General features: G+C 39.2%; 1 protein-coding gene across 2 annotated transcripts in view; it reads right to left on the reverse strand.

The window, feature by feature from the left end:
- The window catches only part of ksr2 (kinase suppressor of ras 2), a 164,920-nt gene that overhangs the window by 31,539 nt on the left and 115,900 nt on the right, over nt 1-17,481 (reverse strand). For both annotated transcript variants that reach the window (XM_036598989.1, XM_036598988.1), the window contains exons 12-17: nt 16,337-16,505; nt 15,505-15,546; nt 13,321-13,387; nt 9,538-9,586; nt 8,438-8,805; nt 235-331 (exon numbers count right to left, since the gene is read on the reverse strand). In XM_036598989.1, the coding sequence (XP_036454882.1) occupies nt 235-331; nt 8,438-8,805; nt 9,538-9,586; nt 13,321-13,387; nt 15,505-15,546; nt 16,337-16,505 (792 nt within the window). The remainder of the gene's footprint in view (nt 1-234; nt 332-8,437; nt 8,806-9,537; nt 9,587-13,320; nt 13,388-15,504; nt 15,547-16,336; nt 16,506-17,481) is intronic.

The following is a 17,481-nucleotide window of genomic DNA, read 5'->3' on the forward strand; positions in this document are numbered from 1 at the left end:
TTTCAGTAGATACAGCAGATTATGCTACTTTCTCATCACAAATCGATAAAACCTCCACAGTAAATGACTTGAGCTGCTTTTTCCCAGCATGAACAAAACCACTCACAAATGCCTGCAATATCAGAAGAGATAAATCAAGAGATATTGCAGAAGGATGAATATGAGAAACATGGGGAAAATCAGGTTTTTATAAGGGCCTTAACCACGGTAGATATGGAAGGAGTGGAGCCATACCTTCACCATCTCCTGCGCGATTTGTCTGGTCTTGTTGACGTCGAGGATGACTTTAGCGTCTCTTATTACTGCGTAAAGCGTCCTCCCTTTACACAGACTAGAAGAGACAATGGAAAACAAGTTATGCGCAGCAGTAGCCATTGCATCCCCTACATGGCATGGGCGCAGAAGTCGACAGCGTGATTTGAAAGCCGGTTCAGGCAGCATTTCTCACAGGATGCTTATCAACACCACAGCTGTAGGCATATGAATGTAACGCCAACGTTGGCTGCAAGGCACTGGGGGTGGCATTCAGATGAGATACACTGAAATTTCGTGTTCGTCTACAGAGTGGATGGGCAAGAGAGGGACAGAATTCACACTGTCTTAGTGTTGTAGAACTCAAACCTCAAAAGTTCTTTATGGAGTTGTCTCATTCCTCTAGAACTTGTGTGGCATTTGTAGTTGACAAATTAAATACTGTCACCAATACTGATTTTAAGGAGTTCAAAAACTGACACTTATTGACTGAAAACCAAAAGTAATAATCATAAATGAGCGAGACTTTCATATTAGAGGACTTTAAATATACATAGCACAGTGTAATTCCAGAAATTCTGGAATTAGCTTCAATTCCATTTCCAAGAGTCAATTATACACATTTTTATTCTCATTATAACTAAAATAAGATAAATAAAACATACAACACTAATTACATTCATAATATACCATTATGATTCATGTTATGAATGATAGGGACTCTTGACATATTAACTTCACGTGCTATCGCCTCAGTTTTTTTCTCAGGAACATAAGATATCAGTTTAATTCAGCAATAGATCATGGTCTCAAGAGGTCCTTGGGCATAAGAATCTATGGAGGCCACCCTACAGCCTAACAGTAACACAAAAAAATAGACCTAAAAAATAAACAGCTTATGTATGTTTGTTTATGTGCACTTTGAACAGCAGAAAATAAATAAGTTAACAAATGAAACTACTGTTTGTGAAATTCTCCTTTAACGTGCAGCAGCCTATTATTCCTGCACAGTTATATTCCACATATAATTGATGATGATTTTAAATAGAGTGGCTGGGTGTGGGCAGAAAGACCTTTACCTCTTTTATTTAGTCATCACATAAAGAGTTCTTTTGCAAAAAAATGCAACCTTTTAAAAAAACATGCTGATTGTCGAGTTATTTTTAACACACAGCTCGTTCTGGACCCTAAATACGTTTTGTCACTAAAGCTGTTTTTGTTCATTGTCAAGGCATTGCAAGTTCACGTTTTACAGCAGAATCAGTCAAACATCAGCGCTGTTCTTTAGCAGAACCCAATGAATCCGTTCAGTGAATCAATGCGCAGTATTCCAGTCAGGTGACACAACACTGCCGCAAACTGTTTGAGGCAGGATCTCAAATAGCTCCCTTCTCCCTACAAAGTGCAGCACATAGGTCTTAAAATAACGCCTACTGCATCTAAACAGAGCACAGTGAAAGAATGTATAGCTCTGTTTTGTGTTTAGAGCTGTTATATGTCATTATGTTCAGTACTGTATGTGCCTGTACTGTGATTGCATTTAGGACATTCTGTTCTGCCTATTTTTGTTTATCCCTACATGGTCATGTCTGTCACACCTGTCGCTTGTCATGTATAGGCTGGGCCTGATCTTGGCATGAGTCCAGCTATAAAACTGCGTCAGTCCATTGTTTTATGGGCTGGCTAGGTGTCTGGTACCTGCACACAAGAATAAACTTCAATTCTTCAGACATACGGCTGGTTCCCTGGTTTGGGTCGCGGTTTGGACGCTTCGACAGTATGTCTAACAAAGAACCATTTGGGATTCAGCTGTGTGCACAATTCCATACTGGAGATAAAGTGCGATATTTGGGTGTAAAAGTAACATTTCATAACTCACAAAGTGCACTATGTAGGGAGCAGTGAGCCATTTGAGACTCAGCCTTAAGATTTTCCAAAGTATGATCTTATAGATGTTTAATATTGCACATTAATGGCCTTTCTGTTGCAATTTTCAGCACTTTACCTGCTTGTTTTATGTTAAAAAAAGCTAGATATTGCACTTAACTTGTATCCTTTGCATGGCTTTGTTTAACATTGGATCTGCTTTTGCCAAAAAAGTAAATCATTTTAATGAAGTTTAATTTTGAAAGTTACCTGTGTTTTGTTGAGTTATTTTTACTTAATCAAAACAACCCAACTGCAGGTTGATTGATGTTACCTGGAATGCGCAAAAAAAAAAAGATATCTGTTTTTGCTTATGAACTCTTCACATCTTCCACCATGTGAGGTATTCAGCAGAATATCTCACGGGGCATATGCATGCCACCTCCACATGGAACCGAGTCACAAAAACCTGATTCTCAAATGCCTGGACTGAGAGGACTGACTCTTTTGGCAGCCTCAGTTTCACCTTAACAATGTAGGACTTTGTCTGTTGGGCACTAGTCTAGAACTCAGCTTGAGCTGTTCTGGATTTGCTCAGTGTGACTCTAATGCAGAGGCTCCAGGCTTCACCCCTGCAGGGTGGAGGGAATAGAGGCAGCGCCCACTGTGCCACCTGACGCTGCTGTCTGGGTCTGACCCTAGGCCTGTTCTCACCCTGCTGAAATCCATATTCATTAGGGTGAGAGCTCTGAAGTGATCATTTGGTAAAAAATCTGATTAACACAATTTCTCCCCTTTTCCCAAATGTAGTCAAGCAGTCAAAACATGTTTTGCCTGGTGTTTGCTTCTGTAGTTTCACAGTGGAGCTCTGAGGCTAGTATAGCTAACAAGTAATGGAAGCTTAAACTCCACCAGTTAGCACTGTGCAAACTGCATGCTGAAATGTGTTTCTGACCCTGCATGACAATATGAGCCATAAAAATGTACAAACAAGATTCAACACGCAAGATGGCTGTTACTACTGTATGAGCTATACAACATACTTTTGTCCATTTTTTTTGATAATTGCATTACAGGTCTGCACAAACATGAAGCCTAAGCCCAACCCATATCCATATCTTTGAGTCCTGACCCAACCAGGTGCGACTGGTACTGCTAAATCATTCAGATAGACAGATTTAACTGATTTAACAGCCTCCTTTTCTTGCATCAAATACCATGTTTGGTAAATCCCCGTCCTGTGTGTGGTAAGTGGGTTTGGAAGTTGGAATCCAAATAAGTGAAGAGTACATTCACATGTTGAGGTTCTACTTATGTTTGAAATGATTTTATTGCAAGACGTTTTAGCTTTTAATAGTAGGTTTTTTTTTTTATTTGCAATGGATTTTACAAGGAATTCACAATTTAGACGTGTGAAAATGATTTTACTAGTAATAATTTCTTACAAGGAAAAAGAGAATTTTTAATAGTCAATACTTAATATTTAAAAATGAAAAAAATCAAAAAATAGGAATTAAAGCTAAAATGGTGTGCCATAGTAATCAGAATCTCAGCATGTTAATTTAATTTTAATTGTACTAAAAACTATAAAAATATTATTGAATTATTTGATTGAGAAATTAAATCCTATGTACTAAAACATAATTCCTACAATTGAAAGTGGAATTTTAAAATGCTGTAATACATTTTTTGTCAATTCATTTTTATTCATCTTTAGTAATATGAATATGTATTAACTCATTTGCATATTTATTCTGATTGGCTCTTGCCTAGAATGTAAAAAATAACACAGCATTAAAGAGACACTGAATAGCTTTATAAATATTAAGCTTTATGAACAACTCTTATTTATTGCGTCGCACATTTTGAGTGATGGTGCACTGTTACCACCAACCTTTATGAATCTGGGCCAAAGACACTGCACATTTAATACTTACATAATTATATCTTCAAACAAAACTATATCCAGCACATTAAAAAAAAACACAAATCATTAAAAAAAAAAACTCAAGATAATGATGATGATGATGAAAATCTGGCCCAAACCTGGCCTGAATCCTAGAAGTAGTTACTAGCACCTCCAATTGATTTTTTTAGCAACGATTCTCAGAGCACCTCTCTGGACCTCTACTGACACAGGTCCTCCCCAAATATGGGTGAGGTTAAAACTACAGGTAAACATCCAGTTAATGATGTTCATTACTCTACACACTTTCTCCTGAGGTCAGTCCACTACTGCCCTTTCTGTATGAAAATGTAGGTGAATCACCTCTGCACTATTTTCAAGTGCTACTAATGTCAACACGACTCACTTAAACAACCTCTGGCTTGGACCTTCCCTGTATAATTATGCTGTACATGGAAGAGCTGCTTGTTTGCTTTTCTGATGAAAGGCCACACAATTATTCCACGCAATATGAAAACCAATCAATAAACAGTCACTCATGGCAACGCAAAGACAAACAATCAATATTTATGTTCCTTGCATGCTTATAGCCAGGCCGAGTCCATTTCTCTCAATTCCAGCTCAATTTGGCCCTTTTAGGACCACGGCTCCTGGTTAAGTGCTTTAAATTGAACAATTACAACTTTTGACCTTTTTTCAGGTACAGTGAAAACAGCTCTTGCTACAAAACAGCTAAACAAAGATTACACAGCTATTTGCTTTAATTTGCTACAGTCCTGGATTTGCAGCAATGCAACTGTTCATTGCTGTTTTGAAGCACTTCAGCGCGCTTCGAGTGGTCTTTGGAGTGACCCGGTCACAAGAGGAAAAGTGTGTAAATTGGTATTATTGTATAAACATTTCCACTGACAAGCCAGATACAAACAAAAACACACTTTCTCTGGTGCATTTATAGTTTTATGTACACTAGTATAGCAGCGCTCTTGAATATCTCCCAGTCAATCTTTTGGCACAGAAGAAACATGAAACCCTAGTTAGCACATCAGTGTGCAGCACCATTAGAAGCTTTAGAAGTCACCAGTAACAACACAATCACATTGTAGTTTTTATTACAATGTGATATTATTTCTCACTTACACCGATCAGGCATAACATTATGTCCTTGTTTCTACGCTCATTGTCCATTTTATCAGCTCCACTTACTATATAGGAGCTCTTTGTAGTTCTGCAGTTACAGACTGTAGTCCATCTGTTTCTCTGCATACTTTGTTAGCCCCCTTGTACCCTGTTCTTCAGTGGTCAGGACCCCCATGGACCCTCACAGCAGTAACAGCACTGCAGTGACACTGATGTGGTGGTGGTGTGTTAGTGTGTGTTGTGCTGGTATGAGTGGATCAGACACAGCAGTGCTGCTGGAGTTTTTAAACAATGTGTCCACTCACTGTCCACTCTATTAGACACTCCTACCTTGTCTGTCCACCTTGTAGATGTAAAGTCAGAGACGATAGCTCATCTGCTGCTTCACAGTTTGTGTTGGTCATCCTCTAGTCCTTCATCAGTGGTCACAGGACGCTGCCCACAGGACGCTGCTGGCTGGATATTTTTGGTTGGTGGACTATTCTCAGCCCAGCAGTGACACTGAGGTGTTTAAAAACTCCAGCAGCACTGCTGTGTCTGATCCACTCAGACCAGCGCAACACACACTAACACACCACCACCACCACCACCACGTCAGTGTTACTGCAGGGCTGAGAATGATTCACCACCCAAATAGTACCTGCTCTGTGAGGGTCCATGGGGGTCCTGACCACTGAAGAACAGGGTAAAATTGGGCTAACAAAGTATGCAGAGGATACAGAATATAAATCAAATGTAATTTTTAATTCATTGCTAATTCTGTAATCAATAATATAACACTAATAAATCTACAGCACCAGCAGAGATTAAGCTTAATTAACTTATTATCTATAGTTTAGGTTTATCTATATATTCAGATTAACAGTTCCTGGCTTAGTTTTACAGTAAACCTAGGTTAAATTTAATCCAGTAGCTTCATTACTTTAAACTCGAATTTAAACTTTGTTTAGGGATAAGTTGGTTGATCTTGCTATTAAGACGAACAGCTTGGCAGATAGTCAACAGGCTAACTGGTTAAAAGGCTAGTCAAATAATATTCAGTCTTATGCTTTAGATTTGAGTATTTATGGAGCATTAATTGTAAAACTGCAATATATAGAGTAACATACAGGGCTGGGTTTCTCAAAAGCATCTTAGCACAAAGACGAATCGTAAATGGCAGCCTGAGCATCACAGCGAACACTCTCTCTATCAGTTAAGATGATCTTAACACTAAGATGCTTTTGGGAAACTGGGCTCAGAGCATTTGTATTTAAAATATTTCACCAGCAGGTTTTGTACATAATTTAAACATTTTTCTCAGTGCTGGCTAAATGGCTCCGCCTGAGACTTAGCCTAGGCCTTATAACGGTACACTGTTTAAATGTCTAAACTCCTTCACTGCGAGCTGGTTTTGTGTCCATATGATAGTTTTCACTTAAAAGAGAAGAAAAAAGTATAGATAATGATTAGCATCGAGAGTAAGATTGTTGCTGTTTATTTATACTGCTGAATCCATCATAGTGGACAATAAAAATGAATCACAGATTAAGGCTTTAATTGCAGATTTGTTAATCCATGACTAAAATGAAGTGGTGCAACACAACTCGATTTAAAATCAAACAATTCCTTTATTAGCTCTAAACTGCTTCTTGACCCACCCACACACTTCTAAAAGCTAACAGGTGTCAGCGGAGATGCAGGCCAGGCTGCCTGCTGAGTGCAAAGATGCTGCTGATGTTTCTATACATCGTTACCCTTTTCACACTCTTTTCGACAGAACTCCTTGTTTACTGTCAAAAGGGCTGGAGAGGGAAGTGGGGTTGGAGGGGATGGTCAAAGAATGACATCAGCATTTTACAAATTGCGTGTATCTGAAGTAAACAGTCAATGGAACAGGTCAATATGTCAACCGTTATTGCTTGTCAGTGAAAAAACTGAAACTAGAACTTCTGCCTTCTACATTCCTGAAACAGATGCCCCAACGTGATGCCACAGAAAAAACATGTTTGCCTACCTAAAAAGCATATTTAGGTTTCAAAGGCCCGATCCCATTTCTTATTTTTACCCCTACCCCTTGTTTTTGAGTGGCACCTTGCCCCTTGTGACTGAGTTAAAAGGGGTAGTGGTTGAAATCTTCCCCTATGAAATGGGACCCTCAAATAAAAAAGATTACTTCAACAGGCTACTAGTGGTGCTCTGTAGGCGACCCTGCCAGTCTGCAGTGACAGCAGAGGAGGGAAGTTCAGCTCCTCACTGCTGGGCTTTAATTACATTTAAGAACTCACATGCCTTCAAAGAACGGAAGAACTGGCTTCTTGTTCGAATTTTCCCATTCCATCTTAAATGGACCATTTAAGGTGGAACGGGAAATTCACCTAGCTAGCTACCGAGACATCATCATACTACTAGCACTTTTTTTATTATTGCTATGAAGAAAACTACCATAATACATTAAAATGACATTAAAGTTAGATAATACAATGGTTATTGTAATTTTTTAACAGAGAAAATTCTCATATTTGTGGGTTTCTTTGGTTGCTTGTGCAGCCATCTTGGCGGTTTTGACCCATTCTCATAACACTCAGTTTAGAGTGCACCTCTGAAAAACCTCCGTTTGGAGGGCCACGCACCCCTAACACTTCGCCCTAACCCTCCATCTCAGCAAAAATCAAGACACCCTACCCCTAGATGTGAACACGCAAAACAGAGAGGTAAGGGCTGAGTGGTATGGGGGATGGGTAAAATGGAATTAGGCTAAAGAAACTTCACATGATATAAAAGTTCTTTACCAAAATAACGGTTCTCCCAAGAACCTTTACATTATGTGGAGATTAGTTAAATTTTAAAATGGTACCTTCATTTCACTAAAAGGCCCTTTAGGGAAATGGTTCTTCTATCGCATCGCACAAAGAACCCTTTTTGCCATTTTTATTTTTAAAGGTTATGTTCTTCCTTGTGCTGAGTGGCAAAAATGTATTATAATTTAAAAAAAGTTTAATTTTTTGACATAATTTGACCGACTGCTCGTGTGAAAATATAATGACGAACGGAACAACAGAATTACCTGTTCAGAATGAACTGAAACAAAATCTTGTTATATTAACTTCCATTGTAGTTTAAGAAATGTTCATTCCTTCTCCTACAAAGTTACTATTCTGCTAATTATTCTAAGTTTTGGTCTGACAATGACAATAAGCAGCTTTAAGAAACAGATACGTTCAACATGAAAACAGCACCAAAATGAGAACACCAGTGGGCACTGACTAGATGTGTAGAGTAAAGATGATGTCTCACCTGGTGATGATGGCCAGGTGCGGAGGGCTCATGCAGGCGCCCATGAACAGCACCACGTTCTCGTGCCGTGTGTTCCGGTACGCCATCACCTCCCGCTTAAAGGCCTTCAGCTGGTCCTCATTGTCCCGCTCGATGTCAATGAGGCGGATGGCCACCTCTCCGTGCCAGCGGCCGTGGTACACCTGCCCAAAGCGGCCCTTGCCTATCAGCTCTCCGATCTCCAGCTGCTCGAAGGGGATGTCCCACTCCTGCAGGAAGATGCTGGTCTGGCTGGCTTTGCGGGGGAAGTTGCGCGCCGACAGCAGGGACAGGTTCATCTCCTCGAACTCGTCGGCCGAATCCCCCGCTTCATCATTCCCCTCCTCATTCTGATCAAGAAAGAGAGAACAGGCTGAAATTATTCCATGAAGCGAGACTTCAGAGGTAGCTAAAGTCAGCAAATGCTGAAACTACAGTTTTGTACTACTGCAGTGAAACAAAGCTTGCTTGACGTGTTGGCTTTGTAGCTCTACTGCAAAACTAAAGAAGCACTTTTGGCAAAAACCAACTTTTCAGTTATGAATGCACTGATCAATCAGCATGTAACATGATGTATCCATGAAGTATTTCAACCTAGATTTAGACCCCATCGCAGCACTGAAACAGCATTACCAAGAATTGCCAGTGATTTACTGTTGTCATCTGACAACAGATGCATCACTATCCGTGTGCTTCTATTTGATACTGCAGACATGACTGAAAATGAGTTAACAGACTCACTCTGTCTCCTAGTTTAGATCCTATTTGACCAATCACTATCAGTTTGCTGGTGTAAATAATGAATTTGCTGAGCTTGCCAAAGTAAAATGCGAGGTTCCACAAGGGTTGGTCCTGGGCCCATTATTATTTTCCCTCTATATGCTCACACTTACGGTATAAATTTCCATTACTATGCTGATGACACTCAGCTAAACAAAAAGACGCCACAGTATTATTTCCTCCACACACACACACACACACACACACACAGTTTAGTGCTTAAAGGAAAGTATATCAATTGTATGTGACAAATGAGCTCATTTTTTCAGTCACATGTGTGCTACAGCATAAGCATGACTCACATCTGAAGTAGGTTCAACCTCGATCTGCAGCAGGGGGTTGCCTTTGTTACTGTTAGAATAAAGAAAGAGAGGAAAATCAGTTACATCACTGAACAGATGCTACACTTCAAAGATGTTTTCATCAGTGTAATATAAAGCTTATCAGACAAATATAACACTGAAAAACCAATTTCATTACTATGTCACTTATTTTGTGTCTGTACAAAAGGTTTCCAATTTATTTTATAGTTGTATTATTTATTTTTTATAGTTGTAACAGCAAACATTTTAGAAAAGTTTAACCAAAACTCCCTATGCTGCCTTGCATGTTTATAGATATAATGCATGGCTCATTATGCAATGTCACCTCATATTCTATTGTTTCACAAAACAGACAGTGGTTTTCAGGCTGGACCTTAATGTCACGGCTGGCTTACTAGGATTCTGCCAACATCTACTACTAAGCAACATGATTGCAAGCTTGTATTCAATGGACCAATAGAAAGGGTCCAAAATTTCCTGGAATAACATCTTGTTACATTAACTACGTTAATTTTCCTTCCCCTGTAAAGTTACCATTTTGTTACAGCAATAATGAATAATGTATAATTATAATTTAACACTCATTTAAACCTGGATGTTGATATGTATGTGCAAACTGAGATCATACAACCAGAACATAAAACCAGTTCAGTTTTCAGATAAATGTACAAAATGACTCTGAAATGTTAGTCCAGTGCGCTTCGCATGATACTAATTATAAATAAATAGAAACCTGTGAATAAAAAATGGGAAATGTGTCCAGAATGATAAACAGAGCCTGTATAATGTTTTGTATAATGTGCAGAGTAGCATAGAACAGGGTTTGAATCCCCACTCAGGTAAGCACACCATGCAGCACCAATAAGAGTCCTTGGGCAAGACACCTAATGCTACATTAGCTTTTCTTTGTAACGATTAGAAACTGTATGACACTCTGAATGAGCTTGTCTGCCAAGCGCATTAATGTAGAATTGAGAAGCTGTAATCTAGTGGAAATCAATGCTAATGGCATGAATAAAATTCAAGAAAATAGATTTTGTTAAGAATACATTTTCTTTTTTAACCAAATTCCTGAAATATCTAATATAATAATCTAAAAATACTGCTAGTTAATAATATTTAAATTTTATAGGGAAAGTGACTGCAAACTTTTGCCAATAAAGTACATGCTGGTAGTCTTAACCTCAAACCTGGTTCAAAGATTAAAGTAAAAGTAAGCCCTTATGTGAAAGGGGATCAATGTTCTATAACCATTCGCTTGGTCATTAGCTCCACGCTCGAAACTTCGGACTGTTGGCTCTCAATGACTCACTCTCTTGTCTGTGGTTTGAACAGAGCAACACATTCCTCCAGCAGCCAGTGGAGACAGAGCCTAGCAGATAATGACTGCACACCCTGCTAAGCAGGCAGAGGGCTGGTCATTAACCCATAGCCTTGCGCATTGAGGGCCCAGAGACCTAGGAGGCCTCACCAGTGAGAGCAGTCAAGAGGGGGCTTTTGCCGCTAATTAAATCAAAGGAGCGTGCGCTTGTTGGGTCTGTAGTGAGGCGTGCATCTCATCACAAACCGCGGCTGCTCCACTTTCATCAAGAAACAGAGACGCTCCGTCACTCTGCCCTTAGATTGCTTTGGTTAGATATTTATTTTGTGCAGCAATGTCAGCATAAACATGTGGACTGTGACAAAGTTGTCCTATTCAAGAAAATGGGGCATAATGCTAAACAAATCGAATACAGACCGAGGTTGACTCAGTCCACATGTAGCATAGAAATACAGTTTGTATGGTAGCATTCATTTGACTTCCGTTAATGCAAGGAGACGTTGACTTTTATGGGCCTTTGACTTCTCCCAAACACTCTCAGATCCGGTTGGCATCATCACTGTAGCGTGAAGTGAAGGGCATCGCTGCGCTTGCCCAAAGTGTGCGCCTCGCGTCTTCTCGCGTGTCTCAGTTTTAGCGACGGAAATATTTTTGCTCCAATAATTCGCTTATTTTCAAAACGTTCATGCCCCCCATAAATAGACACAAGCAGTGATGTAAGTGTCTGTCATGTCTGTGCGTGCAGTGACCCCGGCTCTAAAACTGGATACTGGCCGGAAGATTACAGAAATAGGCCCCGGCTGTTTTCGAATAATCTTTCGCCTATTTTCACACAATATTTACACATTTTGTTTATGTAATGCATTGAACACAAAAACAATATGCTAAATTCTCATACACCGGTTTACTGCTTTGAAAACTAGGCCTATTAGTCAGTTATTAACCTTCAGACTTACAGTACAAAAGTCAGAGACTACCCTTGTTTACTGTAATTTCCAGTCAAAACGGCCATTAACATTCATACTTCCAGGAGATGTTTCTGCGGAGATCAGATGTAAGATCACTTGCATAAGGAAGGGGAATGTTGAAAGAATTGAAAAGAGCTCAAAAAATTACTAAAAGATACAGAGAAAATTGGATTCCTAACTCCCAACAACTGTGTAAGACCTGAGCACCGAAACTGTCCCCATCAGACAAACAGAACTTAAAAGTTTATATCATCTTTAAACGAGAGGAGAAATTTGAGCTCCACTCACAGAAAAATGAAGAAAATTTGCAGCAGAACACCTAAAGTGGCCGTCTGACATGTACAGTAAGGTTTCATGGACTGATGAACCTTTGTATTTGGGATTATTTGGATTGTGAGAAGCAGAAAGTGCAACCAACTTCTAAGACCAATAATACCAGTCTGCAGAGCCGCAGAGGCACAGTTTCACCCCAGCAGTTTCAAGCCAGTAGTATTCAGCACATGTGCCGACACTTGTTTTGTTTTTTTCTTTAGCAAGTTTTAGACTAATCAACATTTCAGTCATTTATGTGAGTTTCCAATAAATTTGTAAAACATTTGCGCTGTGCTAAGCTTATATTTTAAGATTTGGGCTAAAACAAACTAGTTTGAACGCATATAGAGATTCACAGGGTTAATACTACACTACAGCTTCTATGGCCTGGTTAAACTAATGGGTTAAGTAGAAATATAGCTCAATTAACTTAACCTTAACATAGGGCTTTATGTGTACCCTTACATTACATGTGCAGGAACAAAACTTTACCTTAAGCAGCATAAACTGAGGATAATATTAAGCTTTAGGCTAAACACACACTTTAGTTTTTGAACACGTCCCAGTTGAAAAAATCCACAGAAACCATTAAGCGTATCTGTTGGTTTCTGATGGTTTTGTAAATTGGTTTGGCTTACGGTTTAACTGGTTACCAATGATTGATTCATACACTGGCATCGATATCCCTTCCTGAATGGTAATATGCATGACTACACATACAACCAGCACAAACAGTCGCTGTTTACATTAGAGACGTTACAAATGAGCAGACCAGCCACTGGTTGAAGGGGCTCTTCAGTCAGACCTTTCTCTCTAAGACTGAAGTTTGCAGGTGAAAAATCTCTAATTACACTGAAGAATTGAAAGCAAGTTCACCAAAAAAGAATGGAAGCTGCAAAAAGGGAAAGATGGAGTGTTAAATGTTTGTTTTCTGATGTTGAAAAACATACTGACTTTTGCCAAGAAACTACTATGTAAGTTAATTTGTGAAGAACTGACCTAAAGAGCAGATGATGCTGTGGAATATGTAAACAATTCAGAATAAGCAATTACGCATTAGCTATAGAAGAAGATTTTGAAACAGCCTGATCACAAGTGTTAGTTTAGTATAGTGTCACCATAAACACCCCAACTCTCTTTCTAACATGTGCACATACTTACCCAGGCTCTGACAGCACAGGATGTAGGATAACCTGAGGAGCTCTACTGGGAACCTCTGGGGCCACATCTACATACACATACAGACAATAAAATCATTACAAATTAAACACTGACTTTATTAGCTGCTGTCTGGTTGATATTGGATTTGTTACAAATGATATGATGGCAAACTGGCCAAGCGCACTAGGCTTGATATATTTAACCTCTTGTGCCATTTTCATATGCAAATGGGACGCATTATGCCCACATCTTATGTGGGAAACTGGCACACAAGCCTAAACGTGCAGGTTATGGGCTGTGCTTATGGAAAACTGCAAATTGTGTCTCTCTCCCTCATGTATATGCAAATGCAAAATGTGGGAGGATTGCATAGAAAATGGGTGGAGATATCAGATGTGAGGGCTGGTATTTCAAATTCTGATCGGTTTACTAACATTTTACAACTAGCTGCGGCCTGTTTTTGCCTTTCAAAGCCAGGCATAAATTTGCGGTTGTGTCTCAAAAGCGTGTTGACAGATTTCTGTTAACAGCGGCAGCAGCCATCATTGCATGAAATAATGTTTTTCAGTAGAATAACATTATTTAATCTCTCAGAATCAGATGCATGTAGTAGAGAAGATGCAGCGCAAAATGTGCTGTGATGGAGCCACAATGTACACTCGCGGTCCATGCAATTCCATTTTCTTAGCTGAAGTAAAATAACACGCCTGTAGAATGTTTTGGTGGGAATGAATTTGATTCACTAGCATGACTTTCTCTCTTTGTGCCACTGATCTTTCATTTTCTCTGTTGTCTTGAGCTTGTTGACTCCGTCTTTTAAACCCAACACCTCACAAACATGCAGTCGGTAGGCAGTCCTGTGCACAGTTTATGGCAGGGAAAGTGGGAAGTACTGGGTGGGCTGGAGCCCCAGATTTCAGGATTGTTGAACTGCAACTGCTAAAAGCAATATGTGTGCTTGTTGTATGATGCTGTTCGTATTTTTATGTTTTGTTTATATATGTAAGGTCAAGTCAAATCATCTTTATTTATGTAGCAGATTTAAATATGTACACACACACACACACACACACACACAGCATACACACAGCAGCACTGCTGTGTCTGATCCACTCGTACCAGCACAACACACACTAACACACCACCACCACGTCAATGTTACTGCAGTGCTGAGAATGATCCACCACCCAAATAGTACCTGCCTTGTGAGGGTCCATGGGGGTCCTGACCACTGAAGAACAGGGCTAACAAAGTGTGCAGAGAAACAGATGGACTACAGTCTGTAATTGTAGAACTATAAAGTGCACCTATATAGTAAGTGGAGCTGATAAAATGGACAATGTTATTAAATATTGAAATATAGATGTACAATATATAGTATATATATATATATATATATATATATATATATATATATATATATATATATATATATATATATATATATATATATAGTATGTATATATAATATATTGATATTGTATGTTTTCTTTTTTTCAATGTGTTTAGCAAGTAAATAGAAATTATGCACAAAAAGTTGGCAGAAAATTTAAATAAATGTTTTGGACGTGTTATTTTCACTTAGACAATCAACAGAACACGTCATTTGACCAACTTCTACGTATGACTGCATGTACACTCATTTGCCATTTTATCAGAACACCCACCACATATTTGCAATCACAGTCTGTAGCTCGACTGTAGCCCAATTTATCAGCCCCCTTCTACCCCGAACTTCACTGGAAAGAGACTTCCATGTGTGGGGTTTCATTCTCAGCAGAACAGAGATGCTGACATACGATTGTGTGTAGGTACAAACGTACCCAGGTCAGTGAATGTTGAGATATCAGAGCCCATGCTGCCCTTCCACCACAAGTAAGCCTTCCATCATGTCCTTTCTGCTTTCTGCATGTTCATCAAAAGGCTTTTCTACCACTAAGGGTATCCCACTGAGCCACTCGCGAGCCTTTGTTTGTTTAGAAGGACCAACAGACTGGCCTTTACAAGGCCCATCATTAGGCAGCACGGCCATGCCGGTTTAGAAAGGAGAAGAAGGGGCAGTGGGGGGGAGGCATGGCACTGCGCCTCAGAGAAAAGACGGTGAAAAATTGCATCAAAAGAGTTGTCCTTGGCCTGTCACATTGCATTATGGGTAGAGGTAACGTCCAATTATGATGCACTTACCAGGGAAGATGAACTGCTGCTTGTATTTGTAGTAATGAGATGCTGGGAGAGAAAGAGAAGGAGAGACAGAAAGAGGTTGGCTCAAGATATTTCTTATTATCTTAAATGGGAAAAAACTTCAAGACTCTCTGAATTACCTTGTTTATATATCTCAACAACTGAACTGCGCAGAGATTTTGGTGCTACCAGAATAAAGCTTGTTGTTATAATGTGAAATGTTATTTCATTTATATTCACATTGTACTGGCCAATCCAGAAGATGCATTACAGCTAAGGCTATGTTCACATTACAGGCCTTACCGATGAATTCTGTCATTCTGTATTTAATCCCACCCCCCCAGGCTCCACTTATAGGTTTGCGTGGATTTATGTACCAAAAGCAGTCATAATTCATTTATACATAATCATTTATACCTCTTTATTCCTTAGAATTAAATATTCTATACTGTAAGCGACCCATGTGTCTCAGTAGTGTGAACAGGTCTGTGCCCTGAAAGGACCTGCACACACACCTTTTTGAGCGTTCATACCATTATCATTGTGATCCACATGTGACCCTGGATGACCCTGGAGTTCTTTTTAAGGTTGCATGGCTACGTATTAAGATATGTATCCATTCTAGGACCACATATGAAAGCAGTTCAAATCTAATTTTGAAAAAAATGACAAGAAGACGACGACAGGAAGTTTTTTCTATTCACATGTCACTGAAAAAATCAGATTTGGGTCACATTATGGCAAAAAAACAATTTGTACCCATCCAACCCTGTAATGTAAACATAGGCTACAGGACTTATTGTACATGCATTTGCGTAGTGGTTTCTGCACATACCTGTTAGGTTGGGCTGCTTGGGCTGTCGGATGTTCTGAGGAGAGGGATGGAGTGGGGAGGGTGGAGTCGCACTGGGAGGGAGGGGAGGAGCAGGGGATGAAGGGGTAGAGGAGGTGGTGGAGGAGGGGTTGCTGCTGGAGTCAGGCTGATACGGCACAGGGATGTGGTCCTAAGACACAGAGAGAGAGAGATTCAGGGGCAGCATATTAAAGAAATATTACAGCATTTTTAACTGTCTGCTATTATCTCATTAATTACTGTGGACAATAGTTTCAACACATTTTCTTGCATTTAGGAAAGAACTGAAAACCTGTTGACTCGAAACATCTGGCATATACATGACTATATAAACCAAAAACAAAACCGTTACAAGATCTTTAACAATACAAGTCATAAGACGAGACAGACATGAGAGAATATCTTATCCTCGATTATAAAAACGGGTCTGGGTATGTTTTTATCAAGTTTTATTCAACTGAAGCAACACAGGAAAATTCCAGTTACATTCGCTTTATAGCGAGAGCTCCACTTAAAGTATGTGTGGATTTATTTACCAAAAGCAGTCATAATTCATCTATACATGATTATTTATACCTCTCTTTATCCATTAGAATTAAACAAGCTGTTTTTCTTATGGTGCCTTTAAGACTGATGTATGCAAATGGCCTCTGTTCTGATTGGCTGCCCTGTATTGTGACTCATTCAAAAAGCAATCAGGGCTGAAAGACTCCTCATAACTTCAATATCAGTGGGTGGAGCTAAACTGCTGTAGGCTGAATTGGTGAATGTATGTAAATGAGTTGGTTTCTATGACACCACAAAAACAGTGAATTGAAGTCAGGCTGATTTTGCAGCTTAGTTTCCATATACGAACCGTAAGGACTGAGAAATTAATGGCACAATTTTGAAAATGTAACAGTGGTTAGATGTTACATCAATCTCTTTATTTCACAAACATAAGGAAGATTCCATTTTCCATATTATGGGCCCCATGCACAATCAAGTAGAGTATAAAAACTCTGACCACTCTACTATACTAGTACATCAACATAATACTGCACATCATATAGATTTACAGCTTATTTTACAAATTCCTTCAACTAAAGAATTCATGAAAGTGTTCCGCAAAAATATGTATTTCATAT

The sequence above is a fragment of the Colossoma macropomum genome, unplaced genomic scaffold, assembly GCF_904425465.1.
Source record: "Colossoma macropomum unplaced genomic scaffold, Colossoma_macropomum, whole genome shotgun sequence".
Taxonomy (NCBI): Eukaryota; Metazoa; Chordata; class Actinopteri; order Characiformes; family Serrasalmidae; genus Colossoma; species Colossoma macropomum.